Source organism: Cryptomeria japonica, chromosome 9 (genome assembly GCF_030272615.1).
Source record: "Cryptomeria japonica chromosome 9, Sugi_1.0, whole genome shotgun sequence".
NCBI classification, from domain to species: Eukaryota; Viridiplantae; Streptophyta; class Pinopsida; order Cupressales; family Cupressaceae; genus Cryptomeria; species Cryptomeria japonica.
The window spans coordinates 387,193,727-387,209,720 of NC_081413.1; the positions used below are offsets into that span (position 1 = coordinate 387,193,727).

A 15,994-nucleotide genomic window follows, 5' to 3' on the forward strand; every position below is an offset into this window, starting at 1 on the left:
GAACTTCTTACAAAAAGAGGGAAAAACAGTCCCTTATATAGATTTCCAAAATTGGATGAATGGCCCAGATTTAATCTTACAAGTGGCCCAGATTCATCCTCCAAGGCTTGGCTGCCCATACCTATTAATAAGGAACAAATATCTCCTTACCAACTATTAACTAACTAATAACTACCCAACATAAAGTTGTCCCCCAAAAAGTGCACTTGCATGAGGTTCAAAATCTGCAAAAGCACTTTAGTGGGGAGAAGAAATAACTATTTTGGAAAAGTGCATTTGGGAATTGGAAAGAAATAACTATTTCTAGAAAAACACATTTGAGAATCCACTTTAGTCACTCTCTACATCCAATTAAACCCCCCGGATATCCCAGTTCGCTGCGCGCTCCACCCAAACATGCTCTAGAAACTTTATGCACACAACCTTCACCAGATCGAGGGGAGGCATAGGCGGATATAGCATCCGGTAAGCAGTGTCCTTGCAGTGATTATCCACCTCCTCTACCACTTGGTTCCAATCAGCTCCTTCGGTCCCATACTCTTGCATGGCTGCTTGAAATTTGCTGGCACGTGCTAAATCATTAACAGTGTATGCACCTCCTTTCTTTATCTGGCCTTCCCAGAGAAGTTTGAATTCACTCGAATCCATGTCTGGCGTCCAACCGCCAATTAGAGCCTTAAAGAGTTTTGTTGAGCACTGCTCAATATGGAGTAGAGTTGCCTCACTATTTTCCCAGTCATCATTGAGGCTGCTTAAGACATCATTCTTCATTGACATAGCTCAGAACCAATCTTCAAAAATACTAAAACCATAAGGTTCGAAGATTTGCTGCGCATTTGGAATTTTCGAGCGGGTCCAGAATAAAGCTCTCATGATCGGAAACAGCTTGCCAGTTATCTCCCGTTTCCTTCCAATGTCATCTTTTAGGGACTTGACCCTTTGGAAGATTTCGTCTGCATTCCGCCTATAATCAGCCAAGTGGCTAATCACCGTGTCCCGCATTCTTGTGATCTCCTCTATCCACTCCCTGACTGCCTTTGCAGTGTCTCGGGCACTCTCGAACTCAGCTATAGCCTTCTGCGCTAAGGCTAATAGAGGACTGTGAGATTCTGCAGCATGTTGCAGTGGTTTTAGTAAATGATCAATGCACCCCTCAGCCTGGTCGACACGAGCTCGATACATGTCCCGTTCAGCAGTCATCTCATCTAGCTGCCGAAGCATGTTTTGAACAAAGTCTTTGAACTCTTCTCTCTCCTGTTCCTTGGTCGCCTTCCCTAGTGGGATAGATGTGATACTATAATCAGCCCATGCGACTTGTTCTGCTGGTTTGTCCTTGGGCGGAGCAGCAATATGAATCGTCCGATTCCTCTGTTCGTCTTTGGTGATCCTAGAGTAAGTTCTTGGATTCTTCTTTATTTTGGCCTGTGATTCTCCTATCTGAGAGAATATGTCCTCTAGGTTAATTGGCGGCTTGCCAGCTGCTTTTAGTTGTGCTCGGGCTATCAACTAGTCATGAGGGATGGTTTGTCCTGATGTAACCACCAGCTCCCCACCTTGTCCTCTAGATGTCTCAGTGGACTTGCTACCTATCCGTGGCTAATCGGACGAAGGTGGTGGATTAGGCGCTGTATCTGGTCCTTTACTTACAGTTGAGTTTTCTCCCACCTCACTGAGCAACTGATGTGTAGCATCTAATAGTGGTTGCTCCTTAGTTCTATTGAGTTCTTCGGTTCTGTCTTCCTCCTTTTCTCCCTCAACTGTGGTGTTATCTCTGGTATTACCTTCTTCTTGCTGTGCCTCATGTCTGCTCCCTTGCGTGGGCTCTTGTTTGTCAGTCCCTTGATCTGGCACAATTTCTCCATCTTCGACCTGATTTTCAAGTCTCTCCAAACTAATGATGCGTGTCTTTGTTTCTTGCTCACTTTGCTTCTGCGGATCATTTGTCCCTTGTGGTTCATTTGCCTTTGGTGCAGTTGGATCATTCTGTGAAGGTAGGGTAGGTAGACGATCAAGCTCAGCTACCTCATCATCCGAGTTGGGGTCCTTAGATGAAGTGGCAGCCTTTGGCCCTCTTATTGGGATCTTTTCTCGCACATGGGCCTCGGGTGATTGGCTGGGGTTCCTCTTGGTCCTCTTTGATGTTCGGGTTCCCCTGCTAGCCTTTGCCTTCTTTCTTTTCTTCTTCGGCTTTTCAACCTCTTCTTCCCTTGGTGCACTTGATGCTCCTTCGTCCTCTGAAGAATGGGAATCAAGATTGCCCATCATATTATAGGTGATCTGAGTCCCTTCATGAGTTATCCTTTCTATTTGCTGGGATAGCCAGTTGTCTGTATATCTTCTAGGACCTTCCATGATGGCCTCAAAGTTTGTGATCGGGTCTTGATCCCAGTTAATGGGTGGTGGGAGGTCTTTGACTACCTCATAATCTTGGGTCTGCAGGTAATCTCCATAATCAACTACTTGATCCGGGACCTAGCAGTACTCGAAATCTCTCATTTGCTGAACATTTAACCTTGAGTATTCTCGCCGGCGGACCTCAAAGTCATCTTGGCAGTTAGCTTAGTAGTCCTCTATGGATGCCTTACTCCTGTAATGCCTTCCATAAGCCTTCTTTCCTAGCCCAGCGGGGTCGAAGTATTTCTTGGGGAGATGCTCTTGCAAGCAATATGTTGCTAATTCGTCAAAAGATTCCTCGGCTTGCACAATATTTTTGAAATACACATCATTCTTTCCTATGACCATTGGGAATGTGAACACTGACTTCTTTTTCTCTCTGAGTATGTGTCTTGCTGGGTGCGCCTGTCTTGCAACTTCCAAAAGGACCATTTTGTCCGATGGATATCGGGGAAGTCAGAATGGTGTTCCCTCAAAGCCCGAGATTTTGATGTAGGAAAAGTGAGGGAATTGAATAAACCACGCTTCGTACTTCCATATCAATGTGGTAACCTGCTTTGACAGCCTTATGTGTAATCCCCCTTGCATCATCCTAACCATGCGCATTGTGAATGCATTATTCACGTGCTTATACTGGCCGATTGCATAAGCAATGTTGTTTTTCTCCCTCTGAGCTATGTTATAATAATGCAATTGGGGGTAGCAGTCATATACCTTCACCTGATTGGGTCCATTCCCAATTTCACCTTTTCGGATCAACCCTGGCAGCTGTTGATGCCTAGCGAACGTATAGACTAAGTAGGAGGTCATGGTGAAGTATCTCTTCTCCTCGAGCTCAACTAGCTGCGTGTGAATGTTGTCGCTAATGATCTGAGCCTAGTCAAACTTAGCCTTCCCATTGAAGACCTGCTCTATGAAATAAAACATCCACTCCTCAAATAGGTTAGAGTGGGGAAGCCCCATGATTCGGCTGAGTAGTGTGACCATGTCTCCGTACTCATCATTGAACTCGCTTTCGTAGGTCTTTTTGCCGATCCTAGTGCTCGGGGCTCTTCTTACTTTAAACCATTCTTCGTTCACCAGTATTTTGCACTTACTAGGATTCATGTCAAAAGCGAGTTGGGCCTCATCTATGGTCATTGCGGTGGTGCCCTTAGGAAGTGGGATGTCAAATGCCTCTCCGATAGCCTTAGGAGTGAAATCAGCCATTACCATTCCCTTTACTACCACCATTCTGGTTTCCGGTTGATAGTGTTTTGCGGCCTTAACCACAAGCTCATAATTCTATATTGCCTGTAGGAAACCAACAACCTGTGCAATGCCGCTTTCTACCATTCGCTTGGGCTTGCCATACGCATTTGGAGCATACACTCTATCTCTGAAGTTCTGAATGTCTATGTGCTTGAGGTCTGTATCCCCAATATTATCCCAGTTGCTTTGGACCCTTGACTCCTCGATCACCCCCTGATACTGATATTTCATTTTTCAAGCTTGCAGGGAATGTCGGCTCTGGAAGTTTGTGATATTCCTGGTGTGCCGGGTGCCTTTGAAGACTCTGTCACCTGATTAGGCATTATCTTGCACACCCGAACATGGATTACGAGACAGGTTTAAGGTGCAAAAAGCGGGTCAGTAGTGCCAAAAGACGACGTTAGCATAAAAATTAATGATCAACGAGATAATTTGAAACTCGAAAGCACGTTAAAACAGGCTATTTAAACAATTTTAATTCCGCGTTATAAACGCAACTTGGATATTGAAGATTAGTTGGCATTTAGTAGTTGTTCTTGAAGCGAATTTTCGAGATGTCAATCTTGATTGCTGATGTTTTAAAAAAAGTTGCTGTGGTTCAGGTTCATCGTTCAAATTTTTAGCTTTGATTGAGAGTTTGAATGTTTTGAGGATGATTTTGCGATTGCAACAGTTTCGGACCGAAATTTCTAAATTTTGCTTGTCTGAATTTCGGTTGAAAGGTCAATTTAGCAAAAGATAATTATCTCTTGGGTACTTAGTTTTCAAAATCTATTTGAAATTTACTCTGTACTTTAAACCCTAGGTTAAAAACATGATTATTTTGCACAATTTTAACCATTTGAAAGGTAAATTCCGACTTACCTGACAACGATTTGAAGGAGCCGATTGTTTTGACGATGATGAAAGCTCCATGTTTTGGAAGAATTTGCTGCTTTGGCGGATTTGAAAGCACAAGGGCACGTTTCGCTTCCCTTGATACAAGTTAAAATGCCCCCTTAATACTAACTTCGGGTATTCTTGAATTTTCGGCTTCTGAAGCCAATTTGCACAACTGGAGCTCTTTTGGAATGGACGATTTGCTTTAAAAAATGACTGCAAGTACCGATTTTATCTCTATCTTCTTGCTTTGGGCTTGTTAGCTCTCTTCCTACTTGTTGTGACGTATTCACACATCGCCCCATTGCAAGTGGGGACCCCTGCTTTTTGCTTTTTAGGGTTTGTTTTCTAGTTCTTTTAGTGTTTTGTCTGTTAGCCTTTGCATTTTGAGTGTCGCCAAGGGGATCACCTGGATAGCAGGTTTTGCTTGAGTTAGGTCAAGTTGGTGAGCGATGAAGTCTGGAATGTCCTGATCCTGAAATTTGGCTATCTGGAATGTCCTGATCCTGAAATTTGACTAAGTCTGGAAACTGAAAAACCTCCAAAAACCAGATTTTGCAATATAACTCCTGGAGGTCTAAAACCACTCTCAAACATCCTGAAAGTATATATGGAATATAACTTAAAATAGAAGGAGTAGAAAGTAGAAGGTGAATAATTAGCTAATAGTGGATAGTCAGTTGATAGAATAGCAATTAGAGTAGAATAGAAAGAGAAGGCAAAGATTGTTGCCAAGATGTTGTTGTGAAAGGCTTGTAAAACTTCATTGAAGAAATGGTGAAATTTATGGGTCGATTCAACAATTTGCATGGTCTCTATACTTCTCATATTTGATTTCATGTTATTAGATGAGTGAAAGAAATGTGTTTGATTGATGGTGAAATTCGTATATCCATACTACTAGCAGTTTGTTGATTGCAAACTTGCCTTGTGTAGTCAACTGGAATCATTCAACTTAAGCTTAACTTCAATTGTCGCTTCTTCATTGATATGCATCAGCTTGATGGTGTCTATGCTTGTAGTAATGATCTGAACATCATAAAGCTTTCCTTCGAAGATTGCACTAACCTTGTGGAGATGGTCCTGGGATGTCAAAACAAGACTTAGTTAGAATTTCATCAAAGATCAATCATTGCTCCTACATTCCTTAGTATCAGAATTAGATCCTTTCCTCGCCCTCATCCTTTTTTTTCTTTTTTCAAAATCTAGCCAGTGAAATCTTGTGATTCCAGCAAAACAGACGTTTAGGTCGTCAAGTGTAAGCCCCCTTGTGATTCCAGCAAATCACATCATACCACAGAGAGCTTATCCACACGTAGAGATCCTATAGCAAAGAACCTTGAAGTCATCCCGATTGATCCTTTTCGCGACATCTTCAGCATTCGGAGGCTTTATTCAAGAGAGGATAAGGTACCCTTTAGGTATTTTATTCTGTGTTCGCATGTGCATAAAAAACACATCAACAGAATTGGCGCTAGAAGGAGGGCTGAGCATTTGAATGTTCGATCCTGTCAAGTCACATCACATTTGAAGAAATTATCCAGAGCTTTTTACCCTCCTCCTACGCTCGACAGAATTGAAGTAGAAGAAAGGTGAGCGAATACGAACTCTTGAATCCAAGGAAGATCAGTGGAAAGCCTTTTCTCAAACACTCGACGGAAGTGATACAAAGAAGGAAGGTGATCGTTGGGTCATCAGTTGGACTTGCGAAAACAAGGAATCAAGCTGGAACCAGTTGAACGTCCAAGTTGAATCTGAGATAGTCGAGATCTCTCTTATTCCAGAAAATCCAAAAAAAGTGAAAAATAGAAAATCCAAAAAAAAAGTGAAAATAGAAAATCCAAAAAAATCCAAAAAATCAAAAAATCAAAAAAGAAAAGATTTCTCATGGAGCAACAACAGTTTCACGATGAGCAACAAGTTGATTTTCTTGAGCTTTGGTGGAGATTAGATACACAACTTTATCCACGCAGATTGTCCGAGTTTGCAAGACCAGGGCAGTGTCGAGTTCACGAGACAGAGGAGCGTGATGAAATGCATTGCTTGAAGTACTTATCAAGGATGGAATCGGCAGCGCAGGGAAAAATCTTCTTTTGGGATGTCCCCAGGCCAGAAACAGAAGAAGGCAGCTTCAGTGTCCCAGAGAGCAAGGATCCTCTTCTAAGCTTCATGTGGATGATTGAGAGTCAGCTCATTTTGAATGGTGAAATGCATTTAGAAGACATATTGCTACCATTGTGGTGTAGAATTCACAACTCACCTCACTCTGAATTTAGTTGCTTAGTGTGTGAAATGGCTATCAATCAAGTCAGAAACCAGTTTGGAATGCCAACTTTGTCCGAGGAAGAGTGCATCATGAACAGATCTTGGGGTGCACATCTCGCAGCTGAATTCAGGAGAACCTATGAAAAGGACATTGCTCCAGCATTTGATTGTGAGAAGGATCAGTTGTACGTTGATGATACAAATGCACCTGAGGAACAATATATTACGGTGGATAGCTCGCCATGCCTTGCACCTGAAAAGGAATACCATGAAACAAAAGTTGAAGAATCAGTTGAAAATACTCAAACAATGATAAAGGAAGATCTAGGAGTTGAGCAAGCAATTAAAGGAGAAGATGACTCGTTCCTTGAAGAATTCTCATTTATGCTACAGAAGGAAATCCTTGAGAATGAAATACAAGAGATTTTAAATGGCATTCTTAAAGAAGACAATCAAGTTGACATATTGAATGAAGAATTACAGATCATCATAAGTGAGCCCAGGTATGAAGAACAATTCAAAGGGGCGCTTGAAGATTTCATCACCATTATGCTATTTGGGGAAGCATTGAAAGATCTTGTAGAGGAAGTACAAATGGAATCACTGCCAAAATTTTTTCAAGATAAGCAAGTTACTGTGAGTGATATGATCCATCATCAGCTCCGATCTCCTGAGACTATGCTTGAAGACGAGACATCACTTGAGATTATCTTTGATCGACTAGAGGAAATGTTTGAGGCTCAATCCATCAGGGAATGCTTGGTTTTTGAAGATATGCTAACAAAATTTCATGAAGATGCTTGGTTTATGCAAGATGTCTTAGTGAAAACAGAGAATCTTGAGCTATTCAAAGGGGCGCTGAGCTTGTTACAAGAGGAATTTCCTAATCAAGATCAACACATTGTGAATGCTCGTGGAATAGTTCATCATCAATGGCAACCTCCTGAAGCGGCTGGTGACCTCGCTTCCGACAATACAATTCCGTCTGAGCCAGAAATGTGTCAGGTTGTCTCTTTCCTTAATCCTAGCCTTGAAAGTTATTATGATTTTGATTATGGGGATTTTGGGAAAACAACTTGCATCTGGATTGATCATGGCCCCAATGAATTACCCCAGTTGATCATTTTGAGTGAAAACTTGCTTGAGTATGAGAAATGCATGGTGAGAGCTTGCTTTTCTGTGTTTAAGGATGAATTTGCCCGACTGAGAACCATCACGTTTGCCATGCTCCTGTTGCACAACCTGAGAAATCATGTGAAGTTATGTATATATTTTGCTTCTTTGAGTCGTGTTGAGTCTAGGAGTCTTGTATATAGGTTTAGAGTAGGTTTTCTTTTCGCGTTTTAGATTAGAGGTCTTTTGAGCCTTGTTCTTAATTTGCCTTGAGTCATTTGACTCATGATCTAGTGTGGCTCAGGTAGTTTAGTTGTTTGCTTTCTTTAGATAGTTTGCTTTTGGTGTGCGCTTTAGCTTAGTTTGCCTTGGGTCAGTCGGTCGGTCGTTTGCTTTAGTTTAGGTGTCTTGAGTGGGAGCCTCCATCTTGTGAGAAAGGCGTTTGTGTTGTTGCCCACACACTGGCAATATCTTGGATCTTATGTTAGACTCATTTCTTAGATATCTATTCATGATGTGCTCAGAATCCGAGGTTGTTCCTCTCCAGCTTTATCATCTGATCAGGACCTGTATTTGACTTGGAAGGGAATCATTTTCTGTATCTTGATGCCGACATCTGTTGATTACTATATCTTTACACATTAATAGACTTCGAGTCATTATGGTTTTCAAGCAAAGCTGTAATTGGTGAAAAATCTAAAATCTGACTTCAGTGCCACTGCAATCTTGAAACCCTAGTAAGCTTCACTGCTTACGAGCCAAAGGAATTGACGGAGTGAAAAAGCAATATCAAAAGGAAAAAATGAGAAAATGAAAGAGAATAATGAAGAAAAAATGAAATGAAATGAAATATCAAAATTGGCTAAGGGGAATATACGGATAACTCCATCGGGGCTATAGACGCCTGGCTGGCAATGGAGCAATGTTCGTGAGCTTGCGGCGATAACCTCGTTGGGACTATGGACGTCTGACTGGCAACGAGGCTCTATCCAAGATGCTTTTGAAGTTCAGATAAACTACGTAGCCGATCACAGGGGAACCCAGAGATCATAATTGTCTTGTCGAGAGGAATGAATACACTTGCACACACCTGGGTAATCAAAGACTAAGTGTCTAGATCCGGTCAAAGATTTTCCTTCCACTTTGAGTACATTTTCTAATCTCTTGATGAGCTAGGTTGAATTTTCCGGAGGTTCTAGGTGTCGATTGAGTCTTTATCTCTGAAATGTTTAGGAACATTTATTCAAGGTGGCGCTAGATGTTGTGACATATTCACACATCGCCCCATTGCAAATGGGGACCTCTGCTTTTTGCTTTTTAGGGTTTGTTTTCTAGGTCTTTTAGTGTTTTGTCTGTTAGCCTTTGCATTTTGAGTGTCGCCAAGGGGATCACCTGGATAGCAGGTTCTGCTTGAGTTAGGTCAAGTTGGTGAGCGATGAAGTTTGGAATGTCCTGATCTTGAAATTTGGCTGTCTGGAATGTCTTGATCTTGAAATTTGACTAAGTCTGGAAACTGAAAAACCTCCAAAAACTAGATTTTGCAATATAACTCCTGGAGGTCTGAAACCACTCTCAAACATCTTGAAAGTATATATGGAATATAACTTAAAATAGAAGGAGTAGAAAGTAGAAGGTGAATAGTTAGCTAATAGTGGATAGTCAGTTGATAGAATAGCAATTAGAGTAGAATAGAAAGAGAAGGCAAAGATTGTTGCCAAGACGTTGTTGTGAAAGGCTTGTAAAACTTCATTGAAGAAATGGTGAAATTTATGGGTCGATTCAACAATTTGTATGGTCTCTATACTTCTCATATTTGATTTCATGTTATTAGATGAGTGAAAGAAATGTGTTTGATTGATGGTGAAATTCGTATATCCATACTACTAGCAGTTTGTTGATTGCAAACTTGCCTTGTGTAGTCAACTGGAATCATTCAGCTTAAGCTTAACTTCAATTGTCGCTTCTTCATTGATATGCATCAACCTGATGGTGTCTATGCTTGTAGTGATGATCTGAACATCATAAAGCTTTCCTTTGAAGATCGCACTAACCTTGTGGAGATGGTCCTGGGATGTCAAAACAAGACTTAGTTAGAATTTTATCAAAGATCAATCATTGCTCCTACATTCCTTAGTATCAGAATTAGATCCTTTCCTCGCCCTCATCCTTTTTTTTCTTTTTTCAAAATCTAGCCAGTGAAATCCTGTGATTCCAGCAAAACAGACGTTTAGGTCGTCAAGTGTAAGTCCCCTTGTGATTCCAGCAAATCACATCAGACCACAGAGAGCTTATCCACACGTAGAGATCCTATAGCAAAGAACCTTGAAGTCATCCCGATTGATCCTTTTTGCGACATCTTCAACATTCGGAGGCTTTATTCAAGAGAGGATAAGGTACCCTTTAGGTATTTTATTCTGTGTTCGCATGTGCATAAAAAACACATCAACACTACTTCAGCTAGATGGGGGAGAATCTACTGAAGTCTGATACTTACTTCTCCATCTCCTTTTCGGCCTAAGACCTCTTCTGCGCGATTTGGAAGCTGAATGTTGTGATTTAGACTCTTCATATTATCGACTTATGAGATGATATTGTGCGCTGATTGTTTTGAATGCTTTTTGGCTAAAAAAGAGAATCCTTTAGTGCGATTTGGAAAACTATTTGAAGTTTTCGGCTTTTGAAGAAGGTTTTCACAAACTAGGACCTTTCTCTCCCTTTTCGGCTTATCAGGGGATTTTGTGCGTTTGACCTTTTAACCCTTTTCCACTTTTCAGCACCTTAAGCTTGGTTGCGAGATTATGAAGTTTGTAGCTTTTTGGCTTATAAGATGATACTGCGAACTTAGACGTCTTTGATTTTCGGCATAATAGGCTTGATTGCGCGAATTTAGAATCTTCACCCTTTTTCGGCTTTCAAGAGGTCTTTTGCGAGTTTGAACGATTTACACTTGCTTTGTTTTTGGCGAATGAAGAGATTGGCGTGATTTGGATCTTTTTTCTCTTTTCCTCACCTTTTTCGACTTAGAGCACTTTTCTACTTTTCGGCCTTTTAAGCTTGATTAGGAGATTATGAAGTTTGTAGCTTGATTAGGCCCTTTTTAGTGAGGTTATGAACTTGACATCCCTTTGCCATTTTTGGCTTCTGAGCTTACTTTGTGAGTTTTGGCGATTTTGGGCCTAAATGGTCAAAATGCACGGTTTTAACATTTTGTTCATTTTCGGGCTATTGGTTTAAAATGCGGATTTGGTCCCTTTATTCATTTTCGGGTAAATAAGGACTTTTGCAAGAATGTCTTTTTGATAATTTTCGGCCTAAAAGCCGATTTTGAGTGTTTTTCTTCACATTTCAACCTTAGGGGCCAATTTGTGAACTTAGAACCTTTTGGTGTTTTCGGCCTAAAAAGTCACCTGGACGTGTTTTGGTTAAATGAGGCATTTTTGTTCAATTTTGGCTTAACTAAGCCGATTTAGACTTGGTCATTTGAATTAGAGTATCAGCTAATTGATCCGATTTGTGCGAATTTTGGAGATGTTGGGAGTCTAAGTCTTTTAAAGTGATCTTTATTTTAAAACTCCTCCTTTGCTGTTTAACTACTATGATAGATTTCAACCTTGTCTTATATTTTTAAAATCTCGGCCGATTCTTTCCTCAGCTCAAAACTTGTCAGCTTGGCAGCCTGACTTAGTTGCAAAACTCTGCTTCTTCCTTACAAGGTTTACACCCTCTAGAATCCAGGACTTAGAACATTCGATCAGTTTACAATTCCAGTTAATTCGTCTTCGGATTGGATCACCCACCCAGAGCTCAAACTCTTCATAGTTGCGACTTCTTTGCTCAGCTCAAAATCTGACTTAGGACCCCAATGAGACAAAACGACAAAACAAGAAAAAGGGGGGACCCTGTCGACGACGGGGAGTGTGTGCAAGGCACAACACTATCCATGGCCTCATAAACATACCCCATTGGGGTTTGACCCCCATCTACCAAGTGGATAACTCTAACCAAGGGCTCCGACACTTACAATTGAAAAATACAAATTACAAAAAGATTAATTATTGAAGTTACAAATTAATAATGAGAGACTTGAATCAAGAATAATTAAATATTCAAGTTTTGAAGTTACCTTCACAATCCTTGCAGCTCTTTGTGCAAATTGGTTGCTGAAGACTATGCATGCAATACTCTCTCCTTCAGGCTTCTTTGAATAAGGCGAGTCTAGCCATGCTTGACTCGCAAACATTTGTTTCAAAGCCGTCAATGCACCAAGAATGCTTTGCAACGTTAAGAAAATCGTTGCAAGCCTTGTGACACTCGCTTGTACCAATTCTTTCCCTTGGGTGTGCTCTCTCATCAAGTGAAGAACCCAAGGGTGATTGTAAATATATTTTGTGATCCTCCTTGCATCTTCTACAACTGGTGTCACCTGATCAAGTTTCCTATGTCCTCCAAAAGAAGGTCAAGGACATGTTTTGCACAAGGTGTTACCTGATCAAGTTTTCCTATGTCCTCCAAAAGAAGGTCAAGGACATGTGTTGCACAAAGTGTCCAAAGAAGAGTGGGGTGCCTATTTTGGAGGATTCTACTTGCTGCCATATATGCTGCTACATTATTCATGATTATTTGCACCACATTCTCAACTCCCACCTCCATGACAATTTGCTCCAACATTAGAGGTAAAGTTTCAACATTTTTCACCTTGTTGGAGGCATCCACCGATTTCAAGAACCACATTGTTCTTGCAAGCAACCAAAAAATTAATTATTGTGCAGTTTTTGCCATTTGTCCACCCATCAAAAAGAATAGTGCATCCATATTTTTTCCATTCTTTTCTTTGGTCGTCCACCACTTCTTTTGCCCTATCAACTGCATTTGTGAGTAACCTACAAGTACAAAGTGAAATTAGGTCTTAGTACACATTTTCGATTTAAAAAACAAGAAAACATTTAAAAATGAAATCAAGTGAACTAAGTTACTAATCTCCCACTCAATTCCTTGCGAGAAGGGGCCTTGTATCCTTTTCTTGAAATTGTCAATGTGGCAACCAAATTAAGCCAATAAGGATTGTCTGCCACATTGAATGGGATGTTGTTGAAGTACCAAAAATTGGCACATGCAATGTCTGTTTTCTCATGGACCTCCCTATTCCATCCAGTTGCCTTTAATGATGGTTGTGCTCCAGGTGTGTTCCTGGGCACAAAATAATTACCTATAGACTGTGGCACTGATGGTGATGTAGCAGGTGCTATACTAGAAGAAGTAGAAGTGGTGTTGGGTTTTATGGATATGTGGGCCACAACGAGAGCCCACTATGCCCTGAAGTGCTTTTTCTTCATCAAGGTCAATTGAAGCACCTTGAGATTCAGCTATGGCTGCTCTCACGGCTAGTTTTGCCCTCTCCCTTTGCAACTTTTTCTCTTCCCCAGCTGCAAGCATGGCATTAATGTCTCTTTTTTATGCCCTGAAGTGCTTTTTCTTCATCAAGGTCAATTGAAGCACCTTGAGATTCAGCTATGGCTGCTCTCACGGCTAGTTTTGCCCTCTCCCTTTGCAACTTTTTCTCTTCCCCAGCTGCAAGCATGGCATTAATGTCTCTTTTTTATTTCTTCTATGGCCCTAGGACATAACCCTAGCATCATGCTTCTCGATGCCTGCAAGGTGGTATTTGAAGCGGTTTATGCCTCCATGAAATACTCTTTCACATTTAATGCATATCACTGACCCGGGTTCTGGTCCTTCAAAGGCATACTTCCAAGCCCTATCTCTAGCACCTTTAGGACGAGTGCCTACATATCCAGATGGGCATGCATCTACTGATGGGGTAGACCCTGAAGTTAACCCAACAGTAGTTGCCATTATAAATTAATGGTTAATTGTTAATTACACATACAAAGTGAATAGACAAAGATAGTATTTTAGTTAAAAAATTTAGCAAACTATCTAAATTAGTTTAAATAATTCTAGACATCATTCAAAGCAAAAAAAAATAAAAAAAATTGTTAGGGTTTGAATTTTTTTTGAAAAACTAGAGATTCTTGAAAAAATAGTGAAAAAATCAATAAAAATTGTCAAAAATGGTGTTAAATCTTGTTCATATGACTCTAAATCAATTTAATCTACTTAGGAATGATTTTGTATTCATCTAGATGCAACAAAAAAGAAATAAAATGCTTTAAAAAAAAATAGGGAAAAAAATCAAAAAACCTACTTGGGAATCTGATTTTGCTTTGAAAACCACCTCAATTCCACTTCAAATCCGCTCCAAATCTGCTTATAATTGACAAAAATTGATGGAAATCAGATTGGAAATGCTCGGGAGGGTGTTTTCCCCTTACTAGCAAATTAGAAAACTGAAAAATGATGAAATGAGGTTATTTTTTGACGTTTTATGCATTTGTAGCAGTGCGGCTGAGTTTTAAACATGGACTTGGCGAGTAATTGCCAAAAACTCGCCAAAAACTCAGCGAGTTTTGGTGGCAAGTCAATCTTGTTATTACTCGCTAGAGCCAAAAACTCGCCAAGTAGTCCTATGATATAAACTATATTTATGCAAATTTAGCTATATGCAGCTCTAAATATGTGTCTAACCATGTGCAACTTGCAAACATTTAAGGTTTTGTTATGAATTCTTTTTTTTAATAGTAGCATATTGATGATTGCTAGTTGTTGTTATGAGAATCATTAATTGAATATGATATATTCTCGAAGAAAGTTATATGATTTATCAATATTTTTTTGATTGATTATTAGAATGTAATTACCCTTGCTAATGTATAAAAACTCTTAAAACACTACTTATCTTGGAAACCATCGAAATCCAGTTTCTTGTTTTGGGGTTGTTTCCTATTTTGTTTCCCATTTCACTGTTCTTTAGTTGCAACATATTTCCTTACCACACCAATATGAGAAATCTTGCAAGGAATGGTGCTGCCTTTCCCTAGAGAGGTGGGCATGGTGGTTATTAACCCACAAGATTGGAAACCTTGAAACCATCAGTAATACTTGAAGTCCTTGGTTCTGTGAGTAATTCCATGCAATGCAATTTTGCTTTAATCATTTTACATAGTTCCATTCCTATGCATTGTGCTTATGCTTCTTTTTTGGTAAACATGAAATGGAATGAATTTGAACAAATACTCTTTTGATGTGCATGCTATATATTAGGATTGCATTATAGCAACAATGAAAACATTAGAATTTGATAATTGGTAAACAATGGGTGAGCTTAATATCTTTTGTCATAGTTTTTCATTGTATTTTCTTTTTTGCTGCTCTATTTTAGGAATAGGCAATAAATTTTGTGCTTGATTATGTCTTTATCTATTTGTTGTTTAAAATTAATGATGTATTTACTAAGAAAAATAAAATGCACCATAACAGGGAATACGTATAGCAGTGGTAGGTGTTTGTGACAGTCGGTCACTCATACTGGCTACAGGTGTTCCAGATGGAGAGTTAAGTGATGGATGTTTAGAGAAAATCTGTCACTTGAAATCTTCTGGTTCTCCTCTATCAGAAATGAATTTAATAGGTATCTTTCCATTTGCTGTCTTTGATTGCTATTTTTACGTTTTTGTATTATTTCAGTTCTATTTGTATTGGAATTTAAGCATTTAGATTTGGCCTTAGTAGCATTTTTGAATAGCCATCTCTTCCCTACCATAGGACAATTTTTGAAAAGAGAACTTACCATGCATCTCAAATAAGTAATACAGTAGAATTAGATTGACACTCAATATATATTACAGTAGCTTTTTGTGGATATTCATTAATTATTTGATCGAGTGTTGGAGCTTATAGCAAATTATACAACCAATGAGACATATATATCAGAGGATTATTCATTGTATGCCCCACAAGCAACATTAATAGGTCTTAATGCTCAGGTGAATCTGTTCATTTTCTGAAGAAAATAAATTTAAACTTATGAAAATCATAGCTTGTGGTTGACATTGTAAGAACAATGTTAAATAAAGTTGAGTTCTATTTATGTTTAAATTTTTTTTTTAGTCATGCTAGCACCAGTGAACAAAGAAGAAAGGATTACATTATCTATGGATTAATTGTAGTGTCCCCATTCGGGAATTACCTTGAT

General features: G+C 39.6%; 1 protein-coding gene across 5 annotated transcripts in view; it reads left to right on the forward strand.

Moving 5' to 3' along the window:
* Positions 1-15,994, forward strand: part of LOC131072799 (uncharacterized) — a 276,797-nt gene that overhangs the window by 27,932 nt on the left and 232,871 nt on the right. For all 5 annotated transcript variants that reach the window (XM_058009068.2, XM_058009060.2, XM_058009093.1 and 2 more), the window contains exon 2: positions 15,280-15,430. In XM_058009068.2, coding sequence (XP_057865051.2) covers positions 15,280-15,430 — 151 coding nt within the window. The remainder of the gene's footprint in view (positions 1-15,279; positions 15,431-15,994) is intronic.